General features: G+C 36.8%; 2 protein-coding genes across 5 annotated transcripts; both read left to right on the top strand.

Annotated features, from left to right (window-relative positions):
- Positions 1-3,180: 3,180 nt before the first annotated feature.
- LOC116178138 (fatty acid hydroxylase domain-containing protein 2-like) lies at positions 3,181-12,578 on the top strand. 4 transcript variants are annotated; one of them, XM_031497534.1, is made up of 6 exons: positions 3,181-3,333; positions 8,918-9,113; positions 9,160-9,409; positions 9,454-9,635; positions 11,277-11,549; positions 11,597-12,578. In XM_031497534.1, exons 2-6 carry the CDS (start codon positions 8,923-8,925, stop codon positions 11,763-11,765), a joined length of 1,065 nt encoding a protein of 354 aa, XP_031353394.1. In that variant the 5' UTR covers positions 3,181-3,333; positions 8,918-8,922; the 3' UTR covers positions 11,766-12,578. The 4 variants fall into 4 exon arrangements, with proteins under 4 accessions (XP_031353394.1, XP_031353395.1, XP_031353396.1 ...); XM_031497535.1 differs by lacking the exon at positions 3,181-3,333 and adding an exon at positions 3,500-3,686; XM_031497536.1 differs by lacking the exon at positions 3,181-3,333 and adding an exon at positions 3,888-4,029.
- Positions 12,579-12,746: 168 nt separating this feature from the next.
- Positions 12,747-14,822, top strand: LOC116178139 (fatty acid hydroxylase domain-containing protein 2-like). Its single transcript, XM_031497537.1, has 6 exons — positions 12,747-12,895; positions 13,449-13,587; positions 13,636-13,885; positions 13,934-14,112; positions 14,165-14,437; positions 14,490-14,822. The coding sequence occupies exons 1-6, from the start codon at positions 12,868-12,870 to the stop codon at positions 14,653-14,655; spliced, it is 1,035 nt and encodes a 344-aa protein (XP_031353397.1). The 5' UTR covers positions 12,747-12,867; the 3' UTR covers positions 14,656-14,822.
- The last annotated feature ends 308 nt before the right edge of the window (positions 14,823-15,130 follow it).

Raw genomic sequence — 15,130 nt, 5'->3', positions numbered from 1 at the left:
GGTTAAATGATTGAGAAGTGGAAGGATTGATGTAGCCTTGGCCACGGGTAGAGAGGAAATCAATTCAAAAGATTTGGACAATTTGCCTCTAAAAAATTAGAATTTGGTTTTGTTGATCCCCATGGTTACTTGATCTTGGCCAAGATGGTTAATTGTTCAAGTTTACTTGCGAATTGGTTATGGACATTTAGATTATAAATAAGTAGGTACCTAAGATGTTTTCGATGATTATTTAATTTACTTTTTTCTTAAGCCCCATTTAGAAAGTTGTCTGTGATCTCTGCCACTTCATCCTGGCTACGGGCGTGAGAGTCATTACCCTGTTTGGGTATCTCTTTCGTTCTTCTCATCTCCATATGGTTTGTGTTGGTGTTGCCTCTGTAGAAGTGATGGGAATAGGCAGTAAGTGACCAGCCTCCGTACTTCTGGTGGCGGAATTGCACTGCTGCCTCGTTCTCCCCGGAAAGTATGCGGAAAGCACACACTATTTTTGCAACACCAGTACTCATTGGCGCTTCCACCACCACCAGGTCTCTTGTTATGAACTCTGAAAGAGGGAAGGCTGTTAGCTTCGGCTTTATGAGAAATTTTGACCTTTTGACCCTTTGACCCTTTAATAATTCAAAGTCCCTGCAGAGTTAGGATAACCCTTGATTTCCCACGGTTATGTGTCCATGAACCTAGCAGAGCAAAGTCAGCAGAACACAATCAAACATATTGCATAATTAGGTGCTAATTAAGTGCCCTATCCCCGAATTAATGCTCCTTTTCATTTAAATTATTACATGTTCTGGTAGGTTCTTATGAACTCAGCAGAGCACTACCTTAAAAACCCAAGAAAATGAAAAGTGAACTAACTATAATAATTAGGTTTTATCTTAATTATCAAAAATCACATAGCATCCTACGTCCGGTGCCCGTGCTACGCTTGCACTTTTCATAATTCAACGCACTAATATAGCAATTTGCTTTCGAAGTACGCCTTTGTAAAATTTGTTTTTTGCGTTTTAGAGCAATAAATTAGCACCCTTTAATACACCAAATCACGAACACTTAAAGACGTATTTGTTTTTGTAAACACAGTGCCTGTCGCTGCTTAAATCATGTAAATAGTAGAAGTAAAAATAAAAAAAGGAAGAGCACAGAATTTGAAAACAGGCCACTTAATTAGCACCTAATTATTAGCATAGAGAAAATTTTCTTATAGAATGTGGCCTGTAGAATCTAATATAATTTCAAACAGTTCCAAGATTGGGCTACTAGTTCAAAAGTTACGGCCCTTTGAATTTTCTTTCGAAATTGGTTTCCAGTCTATAACTTTTGATTGAGAAGTCTGATCGAAAAAGTATGAATTGTTTTGGATTCTACGCACCAAAATTAATAAGAAAAAGTGTTTTCCCGAGAAATTTTGGTGTAGTGGATTTTTGATAAAAAAGGAAGGTTATACTATGCCTTTTTTTTTGGGCCGAAAGAAAAATTGTCTCAGATCGACCTGGAAAACAAATTTTCTTATAGAATGTGGCCTGTAGAATCTATAATTTCAAACAGTTCCAAGATTGGGCTACTGGTTCAAAAGTTACGGCCCTTTGAATTTTCTTTCGTAATTGGTTTCCAGTCTATAACTTTTGATTGAAAAGTCTGATCGAAAAAGTACGAACTGTTTTGGATTCTACACACCAAAATTAATAAGAAAAAGTGTTTTCCCGAGAAATTTTGGTGTAGTGGATTTTTGATAAAAAAGGAAGGTTATGCCACAGATAAACGGAGCTTTAAAGCTCCGTTTATCTGTGGTTATACTATGCCTTTTTTTTTACCGAAAGAAAAATTGTCTCAGATCGACCCGGAAAAAAAATTTTCTTATAGAATGTGGCCTGTAGAATCTATAATTTCAAACAGTTCCAAGATTGGGCTACTAGTTCAAAAGTTACGGCCGTTTGAATTTTATTCTTTCGAAATTGGTTCCAGTCTATAACTTTTGATTGAGAAGTCTGATCGAAAAATTACGCATTGTTTTGGATTCTACGCACCAAAATTAATAAGAAAATGTGTTTTCCCGAGAAATTTTGGTGTAGTGTATTTTTGATAAAAAAGGAAGGTTATACTATGCCTTTTTTTTGGGGCCGAAAGAAAAATTGTCTCAGATCGACCCGGAAAAAAATTTCCTTATAGAATGTGGCCTGTAGAATCTATAATTTCAAACAGTTCCAAGATTGGGCTACTAGTTCAAAAGTTACGGCCCTTTGAATTTTCTTTCGAAATTGGTTTCCAGTCTATAACTTTTGATTGAGAAGTCTGATCGAAAAAGTACGAATTGTTTTGGATTCTACCATAGAGTAAATAAATTATTTACTCTATGTTATTAGTTAGTTCACTTTTCATTTTATTGGGCATTTTAAGGTAGTGTTCTGCTGAGTTCATATGAACCTGGCAAAACATGTAATAATTTAAAAAAAAGGAGCATTTAATTCGGGAATAGGGCACTTAATTAGCACCTAATTATGCAATATGTTTGATTATGTTCTGCTAGGTTCATACGGTTCCTGTGTGTGGGCCATGTTTAGATTTCCTTTGGTGAACCTCTTGTATACAGTGCGCAATTCACCTGTATAAATTTTATGTCGGCCATTATGGGGCACGGGGCTTTGTTGTTTCCTTTAAATGACCGAGGAGGGACGTCCCCTTTTCCTGACCCTACATTGAGCAGTTTACCTTTCCCTTGGCTTTGGTTTGAGCCACGACCAGAGCTTGTCCGCCTTCCATTGGAAACACCTTGGTGGGTTCCACTGTGAGTGTTCCACCAGAAGCTCCTTTGGACCCAGCCTCTTTGGCCGAAGCAGCTTACGCTAAACAAGGAAAGAAAGGGGATACCCTTAAGTGCTGTCTGGCCGGGCTCCCCTTCTGAATAGAATAGGTTTGAAGCAAGCCGAAAGAAACGTGTAACATACAAACGGAATGCTTGAAAGAGGACCAAAGAAGGTCTGAATATGACGCGCTTGGTATTGTCGAGAAAATTTATAGAGTACAAGGAAATAGGATTCGTAATGCTAGAACTCTACGGAGGAACATGTGTATTGTGTTGCCTATATTACCTCCCGCGAAATTTGATTCAATTGTTTATTTAGGCCAGGCACTCTCTGTTTTGTGAATATAAAAAATTACGATATCCACCAACAGGTGGCTCTACTATGTTCACGCTGAAGGCAAACAAAATACCTACTCCGTTTCCCCGTGGGTGTAGTATTGATGTGAGTGCCCACAAAGAAATTTGATTTATTTTCGCATCTCTTGCACCTGCTATGTAATAACATTGTGGTACTTTGTGAAAAGAAATAGGTAAGTCGATACTGTGCATTGCATTGTCATTACGTGTTCCGCCTATAATTATATCAATTAAATTAATTCTTTTGTTTATCTCGTGACCACTTTCACTGGTGGGTTTAAAAATTGCGACTTTTGAGGCGTAAATAATAGTCGCAATAAAAAAGATCTCGCTGAAAGGTAAAAATACTTTCGCAAATACAATAAAACAAAACAAAGACACTTTCTATATTGCCAATTACGTTAAGTGGAGCACCTACCGCAGCTTCATTCGCGATTCGATTGTTTATTTTTGCGTAAATGTTGATCAAGAGTGAACGTTCGAATCCTTAACCTTGCCGATTGTGCCAAAAATCCTGTTTCTTTGGGTAAGTAGATCAGGTTCATGCCAGGGTCATTAACTGCTGCTATCAGTAATTATCGGGATACATTGTTCCTTTTCATAAACATTGTTATTTGTTTATGCGTGGCGGAGCAAAATAAACTTTGACCCGCCTATATTTGCGGGTGATTAATTGCTTATCCTGTTGCGGTTCATTCGGGAAAATTCCTCAGATCGGGGAATGTACTTCAAGGATCATTTGTTTATGCGTTTGTTTAGTCGAGTCATGTTGCAGGTTGCATTGGCAATATTGCAATAGTGAATATTAAAATATAGCTTTGGGCTATAGCAACAAATTTTTAGTGTTGAAATACAAATCCTTGATGTAGGTAAGTAATTTAAAATTGAAACTCTTTTGCGTTTTACTTTTCAAAGTACACATTTGAGATTTGACTAAGTATTTTATGCGCAATGCAAGTGTTGTTGCAATTGCACTAACAGACAAAATAAAAATTAAATGATTTGTTGTAAATAATATATATATTATTATTATAACATGTTGCTCTTTTAAAGTTAATTAAACCTAATCATTCTTTGTTAATAGACGCACAAGCGTTGCAAGCTGTATCCAATTAATTGAATTATAATTGAAGATGATTGGTAAAGAACAAGTTTGATACTAGTCTTGTTTATTGTTATGGGAAAACCATTTTATTTCCATTTCAGTCTGGTTGCATAAACTAGGTATAACTAGAAATTGCCACGACATTAAATTCTTTAAATGCGTAATCCAAATATGTCAGGAGAAAATAATACCATAGACGGCATGTGTATTTGTCTACTTGATCAGCATGATTTTATGACCTAACCATCTGGCAATAGTTTTTTCTGTCCATTTAAAGGGCGGCCCAGACGCTACGTCTTGCCCAACTTTTTGTTTGCGCAGTCTTAAACGGAATGAAAACGTTGCAATTTTAGAGCGTCCACATGGCGCAGAGATATTTCACACAGTTTTGGTGGCATCGTCATGGAGGAGGTACTACAGTGGTCAATTTTTGCATGCAGTCTTGTTAGGAAAAATAAATCATTGGTTCAGCCGAGAAACGACTGCGCAAAACTATATTCCTGTAGAAACGTAATACAAAATCTATTGCATGTAGCGGGGTTAAGTGGTAGAACAGATGGTAGTGTAGTACGGCTTATGCGAATAATAAATTTATGTAAAAATTTTATTAAAATTAAAATTTGTTTTTTTAAAAAATAAAGTTAAAATTTTAATTTTGAATGTTAAATATTGTATTTTTTTAAAAAAATTTTAGATATTTATATTTTAAAAAGTTAAATTTTGGCTTAGAAATTCAATAGATTATTATTATACATGTAAATTTTTGTTAAATATTATTTTATCAGTAAATAGTTTTATAAAATTAGTAATTTAATTTTAATAATTCATTTTATATTTAATAAAATTTGTGCCAGCAATTGCGGTTATACAAATAAATTAATTGAATATTTTTAGTTGTAATAAGTTATTTTTGAACATGAAAATTAAAATTTTGAGGTGAAATAAAAATTTTAATAATTATTTTTATTTAATGAATTAATAAAGTTTAATTTAAACTAGGATTAGATACCCTATTACTAAAACTTTAATTTATAAAATCTTGATTAGTAGTAGTTATGTTCTTGAAAATTAAAAAATTTGGCGGTATTTTAGTCAATTCAGAGGAACCTGTCCTATAATTGATAGTCCACGATAAAATTAACTTATTTTTTTTAGTTTGTATATCGTTGTTTAGAATTCCTTTTTTGAGATAATTTTCAATTGTTTTAAATAAAATAGATTTCAGATCAAGGTGCAGCTTATAAATAAGAATTGATGGGTTACAATAATACCATTCTGAACTTCGCCCTTTTGGTTTAACGGTGTTTGCGTCTTTTTTCTTTTTATTAAGTTATTTTATTTTATATTTCTTATTTTGTATTTGTTTCAGTTATCCCAATAAATGACGATTATTATTATGATTATTATTATTACAGGCAAGCAATACAAAACAACCACCCTGTATTCCATGCTAATTACAGTAACTACAAAGTAGAAAATAAAGGATACATTTACCTAGATTGCGAATCAAACACATATACTCCGCATACCGCAATATCGTGCTACCCCGACAAATACATCGCGAACACTGTATGAAAAGTCCGACGCGCGCCCGCCCGCCAACTGTGTCCTTGCATCATTTGAATTGATAAGAACGCGGGTAAAAAATTTACAGTGGCGTAACTTGTGTTTTTCCTCGATAAATTAAATGCAGGAAAGCGCAACGTGTTGAACTGTGCAGACAAAAGGTTGTTCAAAACGTAGCGTCTGGACCGGCCTTTACGTCATTTATCATGTTTTAAAGAAAACCGGAAAGTTCCGATTACTTCCGAAGATATGCCAAAAACCGAAATTTGCCGATTTCGTTTTTTTGTGATGTTATTTGAACAGATACAAAAAAATAAAAAAACACCTACCACGTTTGGTTTCGGAGAAATCATCACGTGTATTTTTTTATATGGTTATTGTTTTGCGTTTTGTCCGTCCGGACTCACTTTTGCCGTTTCGAACTACTTCTAGGGGAATGGTCCTAGAGTCCTGGAATTTTTTGCAGTAGGTAGCCTATACCTTGAAGGTGTGCCAGACGGCCATCAAATTTCTGTCTAAAAGGGGGACCCCCCCCCCCCCCCTCAACGAATTATTTCCTGAGATGCTGTTTCTGAAAGTAAAAGGTGCATAACTTTTACATACGACAACCAATTGGTCTCAGATTTTGCATACGTATGCATTTAGTGGTACCAAGTTAAACTGTAGAAAATGGGAGGGGGGGTAAACACATGTTCTACCCTTCATGGTACTCTAATGAAAGATCTCAACGAAAGGAATTAATTTCTACCAATCATAGCCCTCCTCCTCGGCCGCTTATCGTGATCGGGTATATTCCTTATACCTCAAGAACGGATTGTCGGAAGAGGGTACTCGCAAAGAGCGATTGAGACGTCTGCAAGAAATGTATCAATTTGTGATGTCACAACAAATGCTGTTTCGGTTAAAAAAAATGCGCTTTATCTGCACAAGAATTGTGCACAATTTATACTTGTTACGAGAACAACGATGTATGGCACACACAAAAAACAAAAGTTGGAAACTGTTTCAACAGGATGGTGCATTCGCGCACAACATCTTCTATGGTTTCCGAGATCCTTCGGTAATTGGCCACTACCCTGCGCGGAGGTCCAACGTGCTGAGAACGCTCGCTTTTAGTCAAGCATTTCGTCTAACAATTGAGTTACAAGTGGTTTTCCCTTATTTCGACCCTCCTGAATCCAATTCTGCCTGCTGCCCAGTATGAAAATGAGCCGGAAGAGAGATATTCAACATGTTGTCCAATATGACGTTTTTTGGACCGCCCTAGCTATACTCCGTCTAAAATTTTTGCTCGATTTTTAAAGTTCAAGGGTCTGGGCCCACGTTTTTGAGGCAAGGAACACGATGGAAGGTTCAAAAACCGTGATTTCTAATCTTTGGGTATCTCCCCTCCGGTCCATTGTCAGACTTGGTAACAGGCAGAATCGAAATAGGGTTTAATGGTTCAGTGAAATGATATCAGAGTCATCTTGATCCTATTATGATTAAATAACGTCACAATCATTGTGCGCCGCCATTATAAACCAACCGCACAATATCATAAAATGATTATGTTGGCTCAACCTTGTTTTTCAAAATAACAAATTATACATGATAATATCTAGGATTATTACCATATATAGTTTATCCTTGGTAAGTAGGAAAAAGCTGTGCGAATCTCCCATGCATTTAATGCAACGAAACTATCCCCCGCATCTTTCTTTAATTGAGTCCCTATCTTGATGCGGACAAATTGGCCGTTTCGATTAACATCCGCATAAAAGACGTCATTGTGTTGTACTTTCATAATAATTGTGCACAATTTTCCTTTTAACTCGCGCGCGATTGACTGGTCGCGGTTGCTACGTAAAGAGTTTTTCAATGTCAATTTACGATCGTGAAATTTTTCGTAGGCCAGGCATATAATTAATGCGCTCTCATATAACATTTTGACGTATTTTCCAATAGTGAGTGTGCCGAAGTGCTCGTTACCGGTATAATTGTCATACAATGCATAAAAGGAAAGGGCATAGGAAGAAGAAGTGTGGTGCGCATTTTTGTAAGAAGAAAAGTATGTATTTTTACCACAAAAATATAATAATAATAATTTTTTTTTAATATTGAAAATTCTAAGCTAGTTTGAAGAATTTAATATTTTCTTCGTTAAATTATGTGCCCCGTTACAGTACCCCCCCTCTCAAAATTAACGTGCACTGGATAGACATTTTTTTTTAAATAATTGACTCTTGCTCATAACTATATACATAAATGCGGATCCAAGTGGACGGGGATTTTTTTTGCAATCACTCATAGGTGCAAAGTTTTTTTTTTCGAAAATTACTTTTAGTTACTAGCTCAGTGATAGATGGGCCGGACTAGTGCAACCTTTTTCTTGGGGACCTGTTTCTTTCTATTATTGACAGTAGGTAGTAATAAAAGCATATCAAAAATGTGTTATAGCTGTGATGTAATGTTATGATTAAATGAACTTTATCATATCCGAGACTTCCGCCAGTTCATAAATTACTAATCAATATCTAAAAGTGGAAAGTGCAAAATAGGGACAAGGTTTGCGTTAATTGAAATTAATGCTTTGTTTCACGTCGCCTGGATAAATATGGTTAACATGTAATTAATATTGACCTATAAGTACTCAAGTTTAATTTTTCCGTTTAGCACCGTCCTTGCTCTTGTAAAGATGTAAAAACCCATTTGCGTTTTGCAATTTTTGTTGTTTTAAGAAAATGCTTTTGACGAATTGTTAATAGGTTGTTTTGCCATTTGTTTTCAGCAATTTGTATAATAATGTTTATTTTCGCCTTAAGCCGAGTAACTATAGCGCATTTTCCTTGAATTGATCGGTACCTCCCGAAAGGTCATGTAACGATCTATTTATGTGTACAAAGGAAAATAAGTTGTGGCGTAAATATTCATATAAATCTGCGCATGCGCACAACTGAAGTTTAAAATATGTGATATGTTTGCCTTTACTAGAAGAATCTTTAAAATTTCGAAAAATATCTTCATAAATAAGATTCGTATGCGCACTTTAATCGTCAAGATTGTTCTTGGTTGAGGTGCAAGCTAAAAGAGTGTATTAATTGCAGTTGAAATGCTAGGCGATTATGAAGAAGACTCATCCTCATCCGGGGGAGAATGTACTCCGACCCGGAAACCAAATGCATCGATGGGGCTCGGCAACAATCAGCAGAACACAACGATTCTCTCCTCCCTACGTAGCATACTTATCGTTATAAGTACTGCGCTCATCGTATTTGCCGCTGCTCGTAACACGATCACATGGTAAGCGTTTTCCGGTACTAATCAGATTTAGACCGATTGCTTGCAGGCATTGCCAGAAGTTCTGGGGCGCTTCCGGCGATTTTTGGCAGGCGCAATGGGACAAACTCCTCGATATGATAGGGGAAGATCCCGTCATTTTGTGGGTCTACGGCTCGTTGATCGTGACGATGATTGTTTATTGGCTGTTCGGCGCGATTTACACAATTTTAGATCTGACAAACAAACCGGCGGCGATCAGACGATACAAAATCCAACCAGGGACCAACGAGCCGGTCGACACTAAACGACTGATGAAGGTAAGGGTTTCGATTAGAGATTCGATCTGACCCGAGTGTTACAGGTAATCTGGCAAGTGATCCTTAATCAGACCCTTGTCAGTTTGCCGGTGTCGTACCTCAGCTACTGGATAATGGCGCGACGCGGATATCCGTCATTTCGTGATTTGCCCACTTTTCATTGGGTATTGTACGAGTTGGCGATGCACATCCTATTGGAAGAAGTCGGATTTTACTATTCGCACAGGTATGTACCGACTCACCCAACTTCTAGACGGATTATACAAAGGGTACCTGTTTGGGAATCTCAGGGAATCTTTGAGGACCTCTGATTACGGGGGATCTCCAAAGGATCATCTGGAGTTCTGAAGTTTGCAAATTTTATTAAGGTTATTCTAATGCTTTCATTGTAAATATTTCGTTAATGGTAAGTATTCCTAACTCAAACCAAAAATCGCACTTTTGGAAGAGTGTCTTCAAAAAATGGTAAGTGCAGAGAAAAAACGTGTCCCACGAGTGATAAGATCACTGGTAGTCGCAAAGATTACCGCAACTCACAAAATAAATAACCGCTATAACGCCAAGTGGTCTATTATGCAGGCAATAAATCATCCCCTGAAACTGATATCTTTCTTCTCCGAATTCCTTGCCTTTGTTATACTCTGACAAGAACGAAATTTATGCATTATTAAATTAATTTTTCTAATTAGTTCACGATAGTTGATAATTTTGTATGATTCTCTCGCAAAGACCTCGGGGTCAGACCCCACGCGCTTTTTTAGGGGAATTTTTCGTAAGAAAAAAATTTCATTATCCTAAACCAAAACCAAAGAAAAGTGTATACTGAATAGTCAATGATATGATACAAGCATGAAATTTGGTATGCATGCTTCTATAAGGCATTAAGATTTGTATAAAAACGCTGGCCACTTAACAAATTTAATATGGTCGCCGGTTTTCCAAGATGGCGGCACATATTAGCTATTGCATTAGTGGTAAGTATCTTTCAAGTGATGATACTACCATGAAATTTGTTATGAGTGCTCCTATAAGGTTTGTGTTTTATATCACTTGAGAAATTCAAGATGGCAGCCGTTTTCCAAGATGGCGGCACAGACCATGCAAATAGTAACTATTATTAGTGATAAGTAAAAACGGCGGCTGAACAGAAACCCCCTCTCGTAATGGGGAGAGCTTCGTTTGAATGCAGCTGACGCTCACTTATTGAGGGTGAACAGCAGCCTCACTGACCTGATTTAATTGGCTTGGTGTGAACGCCAACGACGTGATTAGAAGACCAGTTGAGATTTAATAATAATGTTTATTGTGATGTGTGAGCTTTTATAATATTAACCTATGACGTTATATGTTGACTTAATATGCTATAATTCTAATTATATTATTCTGTAATTTCCCAATCCCATACCTACTTACTATTCCTATTATGCACAATTGCAGTCTACTTCCCCAGTTAACTATTTCTAAATTTCCTAATTACAATTACAAACTAACGTGCAGCTTCTCTGTTTAAAAGTTGAATTTTAAACATTCTGCCAACCCTTAACGCCGCTTCCCCGATACCATTGATTAAAACGATTTTAAACATCGGCCATTTAGAATTTTTTAATGACCAGCGTTTTTATATAAAACAATATCCTTCTAGAAGCATTCATACCAAATTTCATGCTTGTACTAGCTCTGAAAGGTGCATGCTATAATCTGAGCCGTTAAAGAGCTCTTGAAAGACTTAGTAGCTCTAGGGCTCTGTGGTCACATACCTAATGCTGTTTTATAGGACTTTGTTACCTGTCCCATCTAAAACAGGTGCCTATTCCTAACTTTCTTATAATAGTCAAAATTATCACTAACACGCATTTCTTTTTCATAGACTTTTACACAGCAAGTTCATTTACAAATACATCCACAAGCAGCATCACGAATGGACAGCACCTATCGCCGTGACCGCAATCTACGCTCATCCAATCGAGCACATCTTCTCGAATTTACTACCGCCCTTCCTGGGCGTGTTCATAATGGGCTCGCACGTCGCAACTGCGTGGCTATGGTTTTCGCTGGCGATCTTATCAACCTTAAACGCACATTCCGGGTACCATCTACCGTTTCTACCATCACCCGAAGCCCACGACTTCCACCACTTAAAGTGAGCATCACTCTTGCGACGTAACCCCGTTAACCCGGTCGTTTCAGATTTAATCAGTGCTTCGGTGTCTTGGGAGTGCTGGACCGTTTGCACGGCACCGACATCAATTTCAGGGCGACGCCCGCATACGCGCGCCACATCATGATGTTGAGCTTCTTACCGCCGCGGGACGTCTTTCCCGATCCCTTACCGAAGCATAAGATGGGCAAACAGTAAGGAGGCGATTAGTATTACCATCGCAAATCAGTGTTATTTTTTGATATAATGTGTATCTGTAACTAGAGGTATTATTTTATAAACATTTCCCGATTGGGACCGGGATTTTAAATTTTACTAAATGACTAAAAATACGAATGAATGCATTTGAGAGTGTCGTTTATCAATATTGACTGATATCTCTTAAGTTTGTAATTTTATTTGATATACAGGGTCATATTTCAACATCGCTGTCTTTTTTATCGTGGGCGCTACGTTTCAGAGTGGGGTAACATATTCGCAACTCAGTTTTCCTATTTCTAATTTTTCACAAAAACATTCAGAATGGGGAAAACCTCAACAAATAATTTTGAAATAATATATACAGGGTGTCAAATAAGTTGTAATATTGTTACGCCTACTCAAAAATTAACGTCCCATAAATTTTTTAATTTAGCTGTTAGTTTATAGACCCATAGACCGATGTTGGTGTATGATTCTGTGTAGTAAATGTGGGCCAATGATGGGTTATACAGGATGTTTATGAATTTTTGATAATCTTAAGAAAAAGAAGTATACTATTTTGTATTTTTATTTATGTCACACGAGGAGGAATCTTATCGCTTGTTTGTGTTATTCGAGCAATTGTAGCTTTGTTTTGTGTAGTGTCTACGTCAATCATGTTGTAACGTTACTTAAGATAACCCAAAAACTACACACCTTCTATAAGTTCATCTGTACCAAATCTTTATTGTATCCTTGTTTGATAAGTACATAGTGAGAGAGAGAGTGAAAATAAATGTGATAACTAAATATATAAAACAATTGTTATTTGATTCGATTTTTCACTATATCGGTGTTATTTGTAAATTTTTATCTTAAGTATTACTTAGACCTAGAACTCATTTTATTAGTAGGACAAATTCAAATTTTGTTTTACGTATTAGTGCAAATAAAGATGTTTACCCTTAAGAGATTTTTATTGGCCGCGAGAATTGCTTATTGACCTCTTCTTAAACAAAAACACCAAACAACAAAGTTCAATTGATGACGTGGTTTATCGCAAATACAAAATTGATAAAACATAAGGCAATCGCACGCGGAAATTAGTACAAATAAGATCATGGAAGCGATCGATACAAGTGAAGAAGGTAAGATAAATCAAAATTTGCTTATTAGATGCATATAAAAGCCGTTTCTAAATTTTCACATCGGAATATTAACAGATTTCCAAAGCAGGTCAAAAATCAATGCGGAAATTACCATTATCTCTCTAAAATTGAAGATTCTAGTTTATGGTAGAACAATGGAACGCAGATTAGTTTTACAGATCTGAAATTCTAAAATTGGCTTATTATGCCTCGTCTGCACTTCTGGTGGGATTTATTGATGTTAAATAATAAATTAAATGCCTCTATTTTCAATCATTGGGCCTGAAGTAGCCTTTTTTATCCATGGAATTCCAAAATATCTTCATTGCCAATCAACAGTTTATAGCTACAAACAGAACATAATTTCGTGAATGTGCTTTTGACTGAATATCTTGAATTTCTTATTTTTGTAAACTCGACAAGTCCATGTCCGATCCCTAGTTCTGATAAATTTTTAACTGGCAGAGAAGATCTAAAAAATCTTGCTTCAGAACTGCTTTCTCCTGGTCCAAAAATACGACAGTGCGCTGAATATTATCGAAATTTTTTTCAGTTCAAACTTTTGAACGTGGAGAATTAATAAAACCCATGGAGACTCGACGGAATTTAATACTATCGTCACTGCGTAACATCGTCGTCGTTATTTGTTCATTTTTAATTGTCTTCGAGGCCGCTAGGAACAGTATAACATGGTAAGGGTACGCTCCGTTGCGGGCCAAAGAATTAATGTGTGCTTTTAGGCACTGTCAGCAATTTTGGGGGGCGTCCGCTAACTTTTGGCAATCGCAATGGTACAAGATACTAGATATCTTCGGTGAAGATCCCGCAACGCTATACGCTTATGGGAGTTTTGCGGTGATGAGCTTAGTTTACTTTGTCGTTGGGGGATTGTACACATTGGCAGACTTTGTGAATAAACCCAGCATGGTGATGAGGTACAAAGTGCAACCCGGGATGAATGAGCCCGTTGAGAGAAGTCGCGTGCTGAAGGTTTGTAAACGATTCCATGCACCTACTCGGATGAGCGGTTTCTTGTAGGTTTTGGGTGTTGTGCTAATAAACCTAGTTATTACCATACCGGTCATGCGCTGTATGACCTACCTTATTGAATGGCGAACATACCCACCATTTCGCGAATTACCCACATTTCACTGGGTACTATTTGAGATGGCAATTTTCATCTTTGTTGAAGAAGTCGGGTTTTATTACTCACACAGGTTGATGATATATATTTTCTCTACTGTAAATTACATTTATTATCGATTTCAGACTTCTCCATCATAAGCTCATTTACAAACACATCCACAAGAAACATCACGAGTGGACTGCACCAATAGCAATAACGTGTATATACGCACACCCAATCGAGCACATATTTTCTAATATAGTACCAGTTTGGCTCGGGGTGTTCATAATGGGATCGCACGTCGCCACCGCGTACTTATGGATTGGCCTAGCTCTACTGGCAACCTTACACTCGCATAGCGGATATCACCTACCTTTTCTACCCTCCCCCGAGTTTCACGACTACCACCATTTAAAGTACGTACCCACCTGATGTTTGATAGTGAAGCGATAAGTTTTGGCTTTTCAGGTTCACACAAAACTTTGGCGTACTCGGCCTGCTAGATCGTATCCATGGGACCGACGTGCAATTCAGAAACTCTCAGGAATTTCAGAGGCACGTTATGATGCTCAATTTCACTCCGCCGAGAGAAATGTACCCAAATAAATCGCAAAAATATCAAACGTGTAACTAATAATGTAACATTATTTTTGACATAGGTACTGTGTACCTACCTGCTATATTAATTATTGTATGTATATGTAATTATTATTAATTATTGGCATTTTGAGTTCCTTATAGTGCGTAGTAAGTATATTATTGTAGTCACGAAATGGTTAATAAATCAATATCGGAGAAACATAGTTCGATTGACTTTAAAAATCTGTGCATATACCACAACCTTTTGGCCGCTTGAGTAATTGTGTAATTCCAGTGCCTGCTGGAAACTACTGAACTGCATACAGAACACACTCTAGAGGTGTGTTACGAGGACGTATTGACAAGTAAGGTCTCCGTAAATAACGACTGTATACAATATTTTTCTATATAAAAGTTGTTTAACATTTATATCAATTGCTTTTATTTCAGAAAACAAATGAGTAACGAAAAACAAGTGAATTTTTTTAAAATATCAATGTACTCTGTACTCCAGCGGAGAAACGACTGCG

Source organism: Photinus pyralis, unplaced genomic scaffold, assembly GCF_008802855.1.
Source record: "Photinus pyralis isolate 1611_PpyrPB1 unplaced genomic scaffold, Ppyr1.3 Ppyr1.4_LG8, whole genome shotgun sequence".
In the NCBI taxonomy this organism is placed as follows: Eukaryota; Metazoa; Arthropoda; class Insecta; order Coleoptera; family Lampyridae; genus Photinus; species Photinus pyralis.
Note: the sequence above shows the minus strand (reverse complement) of the source record. Positions and strands in the feature narration are given on the sequence as shown.

Bases quoted from the DNA above. Each gene is read 5' to 3' on its own strand.
- LOC116178138 (XM_031497533.1), top strand. From the start codon at position 7,821: ATGCATAAAAGGAAAGGGCATAGGAAGAAGAAGTGTGGTGCGCATTTT. The intron at 7,882-8,917 runs GTATGTATTTTT...TATTAATTGCAG, and splicing joins GCATTTTTGTAAGAAGAAAA to TTGAAATGCTAGGCGATTAT. The intron at 11,550-11,596 runs GTGAGCATCACT...CGGTCGTTTCAG, and splicing joins CACGACTTCCACCACTTAAA to ATTTAATCAGTGCTTCGGTG.
- LOC116178139 (XM_031497537.1), top strand. From the start codon at position 12,868: ATGGAAGCGATCGATACAAGTGAAGAAG. The intron at 13,588-13,635 runs GTAAGGGTACGC...GTGTGCTTTTAG, and splicing joins GCTAGGAACAGTATAACATG to GCACTGTCAGCAATTTTGGG. The intron at 14,113-14,164 runs GTTGATGATATA...TATCGATTTCAG, and splicing joins GGGTTTTATTACTCACACAG to ACTTCTCCATCATAAGCTCA.